This window comes from Sinocyclocheilus rhinocerous, unplaced genomic scaffold (assembly GCF_001515625.1).
Source record: "Sinocyclocheilus rhinocerous isolate Xijiao unplaced genomic scaffold, SAMN03320098_v1.1 scaffold681, whole genome shotgun sequence".
In the NCBI taxonomy this organism is placed as follows: Eukaryota; Metazoa; Chordata; class Actinopteri; order Cypriniformes; family Cyprinidae; genus Sinocyclocheilus; species Sinocyclocheilus rhinocerous.
This window is the reverse complement of record NW_015641029.1, coordinates 845662-859041: the sequence shown is the minus strand read 5'-3', so window position 1 is coordinate 859041 and position 13380 is coordinate 845662. Positions and strand designations below refer to the sequence as shown.

At 36.0% G+C, this 13380-nt stretch overlaps 1 protein-coding gene across 1 annotated transcript in view; it reads left to right on the top strand.

Moving 5' to 3' along the window:
- Window positions 1-808: 808 nt before the first annotated feature.
- Window positions 809-13380, top strand: part of LOC107754179 (Krueppel-like factor 3) — a 14707-nt gene continuing 2135 nt past the window's right edge. The window contains exons 1-5 of the mRNA XM_016570542.1: window positions 809-1036; window positions 7553-7604; window positions 8697-9104; window positions 10466-10595; window positions 11986-12127. Coding sequence (XP_016426028.1) covers window positions 7572-7604; window positions 8697-9104; window positions 10466-10595; window positions 11986-12127 — 713 coding nt within the window. The 5' untranslated portion in view covers window positions 809-1036; window positions 7553-7571. The remainder of the gene's footprint in view (window positions 1037-7552; window positions 7605-8696; window positions 9105-10465; window positions 10596-11985; window positions 12128-13380) is intronic.

Sequence of the window (13380 nt, the reverse complement as noted above, 5' to 3'; positions counted from 1 at the left end):
AAAAAACTTTTTTCAGCAAAGATGCATTAAATTCATCAAAAGTATCAGTAAAGATATTTGAAATGTTACAAAAGATTTCTGTTTTAAATAAATTATGTTCTTATAAATGTTATATTCATCAGAGAATCCTGAAAAAAGAAAACATAAAAAATATTGGAAAACATTATTAGTTATTAATATTTGAGCGTCAATAATAACTGAGCACCAAATCAGCATATCAGAATGATTTCTGAAGGATCATTGTGATACTGAAGACGGTGTCATCACAGGAATAAATTAGCCTACATTTTAAAATATATTGAAATAGAAAACACTTCTTTAAATTGTAATAATATTTAACAATATTACCGTTTTTACGGTGTTTGATCAAAAACAAATGCAGCCTTTGTGAGCATTAAAAAAAAAGACTTCTTTCAAAAACATAAAAAAAAAAAAAATCCTAGCTATTTCATACTTTGACCATGAAATTATTTGAATATAATAGGGTATTTACAATGAGCCCTTTTGCCCCAGCATGCTTTATGCACCTTTTACCAACATGATCAAACATTTAACAATAAAAATGTATGATTTGTAAATTATGCAAGTCATTTTTATTCACCCATTGTTATAGAACCAGCTTGTTAGATCTTTGAAACTCTGTAAGGCGTGTCTTGTCAGGAAGGGAAAGAGGGAGAGATAGAGAGAGACAAACAGAGAAGGAAGGAAAGGGCGGAGAGGGAGAGGCAGGCAGGCACACACACCCAGCCCTTTCTCTCTTCTCTTCTGCCCCCTCCTGCCTCCGCTTGAGCGTATCCCCACCCTCACCTCCCGCGAGCGCCCGGCCCTAATCATGTGATAGACGCTCAATTCACTCAGGACACTTGAAACACTTGGACAAGAAGTTGTTTCGTAACTCTCGGGGAAGTTTTTTCGGCGTCAGCCTAAATGCTAGTGTGTCATTTGGATGTTTCATGCCATCGTGATCCGGGTTGTTGCTGTCGTCTGCGGTCCTTCATAACGGCGCACTTTTCACTTGAGGAATATTTACTGACAAGTAAGTTACTGTATTCATGAAATACCATAGTCTGACGTAAAATAAGCAAAATCAAACTGTCCTGTTGTAGTTAGGCTATTTTAGTCGAATAATAACATTTTAGTCAATATTTTATTTAAATAAATAGGCTAAATAATATTTAATATATTTAATTTCACAATATATCTATGGCACTTTTCTATAGCTAGGCTACTTTTGACAGGATGTTTATGGGTCAATGTCAAATAAGGATGTCCGAGATTATAACAACAAGAAATCTTTTAAGAATCTAGTTTAACGTTAAGTTTTCAGAAATGTAATCTTTGTATTCATGTTTATGTCAAAAAAGGTAAACAGATTTTTTTTCATGCAAACATGAATTTAGTGGCAAGTGTTGTAAAAAGTTGCAAAAATACGTGATTGTACAAAGCTTAATCATATATATTATATAAACGTTTTATAAACATTCACACATTAATTCGGTCTTTAATATTAATACGTTTTCTAGGGGTAACTTAATTTGAACAACATACCTTTTATACAAAAGGTTATTTATTTATTTTTGAACAATCCTTGGACAGTTACACCATACAATATCACAAAGTCAAAATGACATAAATTAGGAAGGGTGTCCTTCAAAGAAGAGGTGAATTCAATTCATTTACCATAATTGCATGAATTGCATTTTAATTGTATTTTTGAACAACTTTAATATAATGAGGACTGTCATTGACATCTGTTTGTTTTGATTATTGTTAGTTTTATTAATATTGCACTTTTGGCACTTTTTTTATTGTTGGCATGAAACTGGTACTGGCTCTGCTGTAGTTGTACAGATGGCTTGAATTAAACTTGAATATTGTATCAGCATTGACATGATTTCTAGTCTGTCACTCAGTTTATGATCAGTGCTAGAGCTTATATGCAAATACAATTTTTATGCAAATGAAACACACTGTAGGAACGTGTGCAGGATCATGTTGGTATGTGCCTTTGGCTAAGTTGGATTTTTTAACTAACTCTGAGTTCTGCAACACTTTATAATAAGTTTAAATGTTAACAGTATTGCATACTGTTAACATTTAATGTACATTCAGAGAGTTAGAAATGTCATGACACCTTGATTCATATATTATAATGTGCATGAACTACTGATCTTATATGGTCACTTGGATTATTCATTAAAATGAATTAAAATCTGGCCAAATGGTGCATGGCATACATAGTTTTTGTTGAACACACGTTCTAACAGGCAAAAATATAGCTGTTTTTAAAATCAAAAATATTATTTAATATGGCTTCAAGCCCAATTCTCATATGCTTTTGCAGTAATTGGTTTGGTTTGTGATCAGCTTGGCCTGCATTTAGAATGTGTGTGGATTTTCAGCTTTTGCATTTTGGATTGTATGAAGATTAGGTTTACTGTAAGTATGTGCATGGTTGACACAGCGTTTTTGGTGTAATCAAATACAGTAAAACTAATAGTCAAAGCCCCAGGGTCAGTAAGGCTGTTGTATTCTGAGCTTTGTTTCAAGGCTGAGGTTTGCGTCAGACATTCCATCTGGCACATGGAGCCTCTTTTCCTGTTTTCAGCATTTGAGGGGAGGCTGCCTAGGGGGAGTACACACACACACACACACATGCCTAGACCCTCCACCCACTCACACGACTCTTTCCTTGGATCAATACTCTGATCTTATCGCAATACACACACAAACACTCCACTACAAAAGAGGATCATTTTCAGAGCCGCATACCATTGTTAAAATGCTCAGCCTCTCTCTTTCTCCATGTCTCTCTTTCTCTTTTTCTTTAGTTTCAGGAAAGGTCAGAAGGGAAACTATGGCCCCCATGTAACAGAGCTTCTCTATGTGTTCACTGTAAAAACCATAACAGACACGCTGCGGCCTTCTTGCTAAATTTGGTCTTCGGCCTAAATTTCAGTCTTTGTTCCTACCTTTCAGTCAGACAGAAGCCTATCTGTAAAGTTTTTCACATTGTGATCATCCCGTTCAATCTCAGATCTCATGCATCTCTCAGACACCTGGCACCTGGTTGAAGATCTGTTATCTGAGAGCGGTGGTTGTGTGCATTGAACCCTCTCTCTTTCTCCATGTCTCTCTTTCTCTTTTTCTTTAGTTTCAGGAAAGGTCAGAAGGGAAACTATGGCCCCCATGTAACAGAGCTTCTCTATGTGTTCACTGTAAAAACCATAACAGACACGCTGTGGCCTTCTTGCTAAATTTGGTCTTCGGCCTAAATTTCAGTCTTTGTTCCTACCTTTCAGTCAGACAGAAGCCTATCTGTAAAGTTTTTCACATTGTGATCATCCCGTTCAATCTCAGATCTCATGCATCTCTCAGACACCTGGCACCTGGTTGAAGATCTGTTATCTGAGAGCGGTGGTTGTGTGCATTGAACCAGTGCTGTTCAGTTTGGTTTTTGGTTTTACATGGGTTTGCTATTAGATTCTGTTCTTTGTAATTTTGGTCTTCACATTTTCTCCATGTCAGCAAACCGGACCGTATCTCTCCACTAGGAAACGGCATTAGAGCGTAACACTAGCATTCTGTGGTTTTGAGTGTGTGTATGCCTTAATGGATTTGCCTACTTCACCGGTCTGCAATGTTGAGTGAAGAGCTTGTGTAATTTATAAGGTATCCCACAAGTTCTTCAAACAGTCTCAACTACTCATTCACACTGCCTGAGGTTAAACACACACCACAGCATTCAAGAAAAATAATAAATAATGACCCTAAAACCTAAAGATACTTGTAAATATTAAACTTAGCCACACTATTTAAGAGCTTTAACCTTGTTAACATACAGTATAAAGCTGTTAATGTGTGATTCAAAACCAATTTTATTTCTGAATCTTTGTTTTCAGGTAATTATATAACAGAGGTAGAGAGACAGAAGATAGAAACAGATTGAGTTATTAACTTACAAAGACTATAATTATAGTAAAATTAAGTATTTAAACACCTTACTTTAATTGCTCGAGAACGATAATTATTGGTATTTGATGTGTTATGAAGTCTTGTGCTAGTTGGCACTCCAGTCTCTCCATACTAAACACATCTAGTGACGCATGTACTAACTTCTCTTTATTTTATGAGACTGTAAAGTTTAATTGATGGAGTTTTTCTGTGTGTGTGTGTGTGTGTGTGTGTGTGTGTGTATGTGACAGATTTGAACTCTTCTCTCTAGTTCACCTTATCATATTGTCTTATGATAGAGCAGAGAAAAACATGACAAAATCCAAATAGAAAAATTCAAAACAGTGTTTACTTTTCCTTACTGAGGTATGTCCATGTGCAACAACTCTGATGGCGATATATAACAAAATGTCTGTCTCTTATTTGGAAAAGGACTGTTTGTTTGACTAAGATTTCCTAAGAAGGAGCTTAGCAGACTTTGATGCTACTGCAGACAAGTTAAAAAGAAAAGCTGTGCTTTGTAAGTATACAAAACACATTAGTATACACTACTGTTTAAAAGTCAGGGGTCAGTTTATTTTTTTCCAAGAAATTCATACTTTTATTCAGCAAAAATGCATTAAATTGATCAAAAGTGACAGTAAAGACATCAAAGTATCTTGAAATAAATGTACCAGTTTCCACAAAAATATTAAGTAATATTAAGCAAAAATGTTCTCAACAATAATAATAAGTGTTTCTTGAGCACCAAATGAGCATATTAGAATGATTTCTGATGGATCATGTGAAACTGAAGACTGGCGTAATGACTGCTAAAAGATTCATCTTTGTCATCACAAGAATAAATTAAATTTTAAAATGTATTAAAATAGAAAACAGTTATTTTAAGTTATAATAATATTTCACAATATTACTGTTTTCCTATATAAAATAAATGCAGCTTTGATGAGCATAAGAAACTTAAAAATAAAAATAAACAAATCTTACTGACCCACAACTGTGATGTAGATATAGGCCTTTCTTACAAGAGCCTGACTAACAAATACAACCCTTATTTTCATCATAATATTAAATAGGGTTCAGCTCATGCAGTTTTCTAAATGTGAGGTTAGTTCAACCAATAATAACAATTCTGTCATTATTTACTCACCCTCATGCCATTCCACACTTATGCAACTTTCGTTTTTGTTCTCCATGGAACACAAAATATGATCCATCCATCCATTTTTCAAAATGCTTGTCCTATGTGGGGTCCTATATAGAGTTGCAGGTGTGGAATTCCGAATTAAATATGAAAGGACTATGATGCATTTGTGTCCCTTTTGTAGCTCGGTAGCTCACTTTCACTGTATGGAAAAGAACATTCTGCTAAACTTCTAATTTTGTGCTTAATGAAAAAGAAAGTCATACAGGCTTAACGTGACGGTGAATAAATGATGGTAGAACTTTCATTATTGACTAAACTATTCATTTAAAACACTACAGACATTAAGTCAGAGTCTAGTTACAAAACCTTGCACTTAGTAAAGCATTCAAACTGAGGTCTTGAATGGTGTTTAACTCATCTGTTGTGACATGTCTTGTGTTTTGGTGTGCCTCTTTATCTGTATGGAATTCTATACTGTTGGTTTCAGGTTTGGATGAGTATGTCTGTGTTTGTGTGTACACTTCAATATGTTGTTTTGTTAACCCACACCTGACCCTGGGGCCAATGGGAGTGTTTTTCACAAGCCTGTGTGTGTGATCGGCATTGTCTCTTGCGATAGTCGTCCTGTTTATATATGTGCGTCTGAGGACTGAGGGGTGTTCAATTTGCTGGGAGTGGACCTGGACTCAGTGGACCTAGTATAGATTGTTCTTTGTGTGTGTGTGTGTGTGTGTGTGTTAACAGCACCACCCTGGGTTAATGATTGTACAAAGAGACTTTACATTCACCGCTCTCTTTCTCTCTTTCTTTCTCTGTCTCTCAGACTTTAGACTGTAAAAGCACTCACATATCATTGCGTCTCATGGCTCACTGATGAAGTGTCCCACATCCCATGCACTCCACTGAATTCTAATGAAAATAAAGTCCTAGGTCATTTTTACTTTAAATTACCTTTTGGAAATAGAAATCGATCAGCACCTATAGCATCTGTAGTACTGTACCTATAGACTGTAGAACCTGCATCTTTGTGTCAGGCTTTGTGGGCTCAAACAAAACACACAGACAGATCAAACAGCAAAACATATTTGTCTCTTTTGTGTTCGTAAGACCACATGATCATATCTAAGATATCTGATGAGCTGGTACTGCTGTAGACCTTTCATCTTTGGCTTTAAGCTTCCTTTGTGCGTTGTAGACATGTTAGCTGTGTTATTCTTCTACTATTGACACTTTTTGACTTTTACAAAATATACTCTCTTATAATACCTTTTTCACACTCTTGCTAGTTTTTTTTTAATTTGTCCACTCACAGTATCAAACAACACAAGCATCACAGTTTTGACATTTTTCTGATGTAAACATTTCTGTCACATCTAAAATGATGTATTGTGGCTTAATAGCATGCTGTGGCGGATATTTATTTGTTGAATCTTCTTTGTTAATGTCATGCTTTGAATACATTCACTTTGAATTGTGGTTGAAATTTATGATCTGACAGTTATAAGTTGTGCGAAATGATTTATTTTATTTGACTCATTTGTAAAATTGATATATTTTCACAAAATAAAATTGCGTTGAACTCTTTAGTCAGGATATCATAGTTTACAATGCTTTATATTAACTATATAAAATTAAAATAGTATTTATTTATAAACACTACCGTTCAACATTTTTAAGAAATCAATAATTTTATTCAACGAGGACACATTCAGTTGAGCAAAAGTGACAGTAAAGATATATATTATCTTATAAAAATTTTAAATATATTAAAATGTTTATTTTTATATTTTATATTAAATTGTTTTTTTGCTGTATTTTGGATCAAATACAGGCAGCCTTGGTATAAGCATAAGAGATTTCTTTCAAAAATCTAACCAACCAAACAAACAAACAAATAAACAAACAAATAAATAAATAAATAAATAAAGAAAGAAAGAAATAAGAAAGAAATAAAGAAATAAAGAAAGAAAGAAATACATTTTAAGTTTTAATGTATACATAATTTACCTTTTAACACAAAGGAGGAAAGTTATCAGTTATGTAATAAAAAAAAAACAGCTGAGACAAAAAGCCCCTGTTGAAGAATTTCCCTAAGATCAGGGAATGAATCATTATCTACGGTTGAAATAGTAGCATTTAGTTGCAATACTATAATGTGGCCTTTCTGTTTCCCAAGACCACTGGGTAAGTGGGTCAGGTGGAAAAAGCTCTCTAATAGTATTGCAATCTTATGTACAGCCACACACAAACAGTGTTCATCGCCCTGGGCATTCTAACTTCCCCTGTACTTTAAGTGATTAGTGTTTCAGCACCTCTGAAGCATCAGCATGCTTCTCTGCTTCTGTGTGCTTGGAATGAAGAATGACTTCCTGATGGCTCACGACATGTCTCTAATGCGGGACTTATCTGTTACTAACTGGTATACTAATGTTTGTTCTCTGTATTTCCCAGAATTCCAGCGGCGGCAGCCATGCTCAGGTGTGACCCAATAAAGCCAGACATGGTGAGTACAGTTTTTAGGGTAAATACTCTCAAATAAATTAGTTGTAAAGAAAAGGTTGGTATGATGGGAGGTTTTGCAGAGATCCCTTCTACACTGTAAAAAAAATATTTTTTGAAGTTTCAAAGTTTTAAAAGAAAATACTTGTTTCAATCTTTCTACTACTATCTTTCTATTGTTTTTACATCATATTTTTTTAGTGTACAGACATTAGTCAGGGTAGTGCCATATTTAATTTTTGACAGGAATGAAAACGAGGCTGTGAGGGATAGTACAGTGCTTTCGTTGGATTGTACTGTTGTATAACAACATACCAATTGTTCAGCTGACGAAATGTCTTTCTGAAAAAAAAAACACTTAGTAGACAAAACTCCATAGAACAGTTTTGAAGTGAGTTGACACGATCTAGAACCTTTATAAAGTGCGTGACATTGTATCCCTCACAGCCTTGTTAAATTCAATATGGCATGTAACCTGATTAAAGCCAAAAGAAGTTGTTTTGAACTAATCTGAAATGTTCCTCCACCTTCCTGATACTTGTCTAGTTCTTTGCATCTGGTTTATGTGATTTTAAAGAAAACAATGCTTCACTTTCCGTTTCCAATAACAAACCTGCCTTACCAACTAACACACAATGGCCATCTGAGCACCCTGGTCTTATTGGGACATCGGTTTGTTTGTTTAAGTGCAGTATCCATGTGCAATCTTTCAATTCTTTAGTTTATAATAACACAAGACACATTTATAGAGACTAATAAGGATATTTTTGAATCGCACGAGTATATTATTAGGCTCTTACAAAATCTATCTCTAAAACTCATCTCGTACTTGCTCTTTTTTCTCTCTTCCTCTAGCTGCAGATGGACATGCATTCCTTTCTTATTAGGTTAGGAGTTTATATGGGGTGGGAAGTCGAATTTGGCTCATACTCAATCATTCAAAGTTAGTCTTTTTGTCGGTTTATTGTCCCCAGACTCAACTGCTGCTCAGAGCAGCTGCTTTATAAGAGTGCTTGTGTAATTATGTACATGTGAATGTGTAAATATGCTAGCAAGTTCACAGCGTGTTTAACGTCTCTCTCTCTTTCTCTCTCAGTCATTGACTTACCCAGCTTACCTGATTAAACCTGCACCTGAGGCATTTGGAGTCGTATTATCTCCTTCCATGGTCCCTACTTCCACAGCTCACCTATACTCTCCTCACTACTACCAAGAACACTACTCCTACATGAGCCCCCATCACACACACCCTCTGTCCCAGGATGTCCATCAGTCCCAGAACGAACCTGTCGATTTATCTGTCAGCAAAAGATCCTCCATTTCATCGCCTTCATCATCTCTGGCATCGTCATCTCCCAGAGCCACTCCACCATCGCCTTATGAGATCTCCAGTCCGGTGTCACGTCCTCGCCCCGGCTCCGGCTCAGGCTCTATAACAGGAAGCACTTTCAGGTCATCTCAGACAAGGCAGCTGACCCCACCACTTGGCCTTCCTATTCCTTCGGTAAGAATAGTGGTGATGCCTTACAAAAAAATGTACTGTGGTGATACCATGGTACTGACTGATTACCATTTTCCAATTCAATGGTGTTTACATGGTAATCCAGTGTACATGGGCAGAAAACGGTGTTTATTTCTAGTCTTATTAGTTAGGTCACATACTGTATGACCCTTTTTATGTACAGTCACTTCAGTACACGTCTTTTATTATAAGCTTATTTTTAATTTCTGATTTAAATAGATTTTATTATTGTTATTATTTTTTATTAAATATGTTAATGACAGCGCTTCACTGCTTATTAAAGCAGCACTATGTAACTTTTGGCGCTCTAGCGGTTAATAAACAGAACTGCACACATCCCGCGGAAGAACATTCCAACCGGAGCTACTTCTCTAAGTTTATGTCGGGTTTGAGTCGTTCGTTCATCACGTGACAGCCCCATAAGTTTAACCAATGCAGTCTGAGCCGGAAAGAGAATTGATTAGTTCATCTCTCGAGTCTTTCGAATCGTTCGTTCTTTTGTCACGTGACGTGACAGCATTGGATTGAGAAATTTGTTAATTTACAAGCTTCCTTACTGATGAACTAATCAATTCTCTTTCCGGCTCAGACTGCATTGGATAAACTTATGGGGCTCTCACGTGATGAACGAATGACTCGAAAAACCCGAAGACTCGAAACAGGTGAACTACTTGACTAATTCCAGTACAGAACCTATAGGATGTTGCGCATGCGCGACTGAACGAATCACTCCCCGAGACGACTCGTTCTTCCCGAGTCACATTAAAGATTCGTTCAAAATGAAAAATGAATCGTTCAAGAACGACCCAACACTAGTGATGACCCGACCAGGCTACAATAGTCCAAATATAAGTACTTATTATAAGTGTACCGTAGTGATTCGGAATAAGACAAAAACGCGGTTTGGAAGATGAATTCATGATGTAATCGCTCATTATATAGGCTACATTTTGCAAATTTTGAACACAGAAAAAGTTACATAGTGCCGCTTTAATACTTGAAAAACATTTGTTCATCCAATAAAGTTTTTTTTTTTACTGTATGCTCACCAAGACTGCAAATATTTAATCAAAATACAGTAAAACACAATAAAATATTATTACAATTGAATTTTTTTGTATTTCAATATATTTTAAGTGTCATTTATTCCTATAATGGCAAAGTAGCTGTCAGTGTCACTTGATCCTTCAGAAATCATTTTAATATGCTGATTTGGTGCTCAAGAAACATTTCTTATTATTATGAATGTTGAAAACAGTTGTGTTGCTGAATATTATTAAAACTTTGAGACCAACTGACATGTCTTGTGTCGTAATCCATCTGTGTTTGGTTTTCTGATGCAGGTTTTGACATCTATTGTACCAGTGCTTTCTATGCTGCAGACGTTACCTGTGCTGTACCCTCCACTACACCTGTCTCCCTCCATCATGATATCACCCGTCACACCTGAGGATCCTGCTAACCACAAACAGTGTAAGCAGAATAACATTCTGTATCACACACAGGGATAACACTTTACAATAAAGGTACTAATACCTGAATTAATACTTACTTCAACATGAACTCATGATTAGTGAATCAATCAAGTGTTATCCTTAACTACAGTACAACTGGAGTCATATAGATTCATGCATGAATAACGGCAGTAACTACCTGTTAGTATGTTTGATAGTTGCTTGATAGATGTTCGACACGCGTTCACAACAGTACCATGCATGCACAGAAGACTGACATGGAAGAGATGAAATTGTTGAATAAAGTCATTATTTTTGTTTTCTTTGCACACAAAAAGTATTCTCATAGCCTCATAAAATTAAGGTTGAACCACTGATGTCACATGGACTATTTTATGTCCTTGCTACCTTTCTCGGCTTTGAACGTGGTAGTTCCATTGCTGTCTATGAAAAGAGTCAGAAAGCTCTCGGATTTCATAAAAAATGTCTTAATTTTCTGTTCCGAAGATGAACGAAGGTCTTATAGGTTTAGAATGACATGATGGTGAGTAACTGATGACAGAATTTTCATTTATAGGTGAACTATCCCTTTAAGAATGAGTTAATGCATGAATAACGGCAGTAACTACCTGTTAGTATGTTTGATAGTTGCTTGATAGATGTTCGACACGCGTTCACAACAGTACCATGCATGCACAGAAGACTGACATGGAAGAGATGAAATTGTTGAATAAAGTCATTATTTTTGTTTTCTTTGCACACAAAAAGTATTCTCATAGCCTCATAAAATTAAGGTTGAACCACTGATGTCACATGGACTATTTTATGTCCTTGCTACCTTTCTCGGCTTTGAACGTGGTAGTTCCATTGCTGTCTATGAAAAGAGTCAGAAAGCTCTCGGATTTCATAAAAAATTTCTTAATTTTCTGTTCCGAAGATGAACGAAGGTCTTATAGGTTTAGAATGACATGATGGTGAGTAATTGATGACAGAATTTTCATTTCTAGGTGAACTATCCCTTTAAGAATGAGTTAGTAATGACGTGCATCTTGAAGTAAAATCATAACAATGATGCACTTGCAAATCATTATCTAAAATATTAATTATCATGCACTAAAAGTGCCATCCTTATGCAGAAATATGCATGAATCCATATTACTCCTGCACTCGATTAGCTAATCCTGAGTTCATGTTGAAGCAAGCATTAAATTAGGTATTAGTACATGATTATTAATGTACCGTAATTGTAAAGTATTATCCACACAGGCACATTATTCACATATGCATATTAAGCAAACAACACATTGCCAACACATGCTCTCACTCTCTACCGATGAGTAGATGGGTGACAGTTGCAATAATATAGCTTTGCATGGTTGATTGATTTGTCTCCTTTCTCTTGTTTTCAGTCTCTGTAATGAAGTCAGAGAATTCCCCAGACAATCATGAGCTCCTCAAGCCAATCAAATCCGAGCCCCACCCTGAACACGCTCAGGATTCCCACAGCCAGGAAATAACCTCACCCGTCATTACTGTCCCACCGAGTTATGAGTGAGTACTGAGCCCTCAAACACACACATATGCTCAATTTGTTCTTCATTATCACCATTTATTTTATTTTGTATGATCACAGCTAACACTTGTGCATGTAAGTTCATTAAAAAAATCCTATCTTACAAATAAGAACAAGTTGGTTAAATGAGATTGAGTATGTGCATGTGACTGTGTGTTTCTTTGTGAGACAGGTCACAGCTTGTCACTTTAATGGGTTGTGTCGCATGTTTTTACATACTTTTTTCTCACTGCACATCTGTTTGTAAAAAAAACCCTACTGGATTCCATATAGAAACCTGTAATTAGGCACAGAAACCAATGCTACTCATACTGTACACATAGTATCTATCTATCTATCTATCTATCTATCTATCTGTCTGTCTGTCTGTCTGTCTGTCTGTCTATCATCTGTCATTTAAAGTACATTTGGCCTACAGTTCTCGTTCAGTCAAACAAGTATATGTGTGTGTGTGTGTGTATGTATGTGTGGTGTAAAGCATATATTTCTGTATCTGATGTCTCTTGCTGCGTGTCTGATAAAATCCCCCAGCATGCATTTCAGAGACAGTGTGTCTCCAAGTATTTTCAAACCCTCATGGGGTAGGAACGTATCTGTGCTTGAGCGCATACAAGTGCATGGTTGAGAGTTTGTGTATACATCTTATTGTGTGTGAGTTTTAGTGCACTTTTACAGTGGATGTGTGTGTGTGATGTATTGCAGTGGATTTGGTGTCATTGGCTATGGACATACTGTGTGACTAAAAGGAAAAAAAAAGTGGTGAAATACAGAGAAAGGAGCAATGTTTATGAGGAAGAGAGGAGAAAGCGTTTGATTTAGAAAGGAAGGGAGGAGAAAAGTAGAATGATCATTTTATATTGGGTGCGGTGCCAAAAAACAGCTACTTTTAGGCACAAATGGTAGAAAGTGGGAGAATACGTGACATTGTAGACAAAGACTGAAAATATGTAGCTGAAACAGACAGGGAGGGTAAGGTGTATGGAGAGGTTTAATGGTGAGATGAGAGAGAAAGAGAGAGAAGTATTTACCGTATTGTCCCGAATATAAGACAATGTTTTTTTCTTGGAAATACATCTGAAAAAACGTGGTCGTCTTATATTCAGGGTCTAGACTTTGACATGTCAATAATACACCCACAACAATAGGTGGCGCCAAATACGCATAAAACGAGTGTGCCATGAAATACGTAATGTAATGCGTGTTGTAAAGATCGCGAGTAAAAACAAAAGAA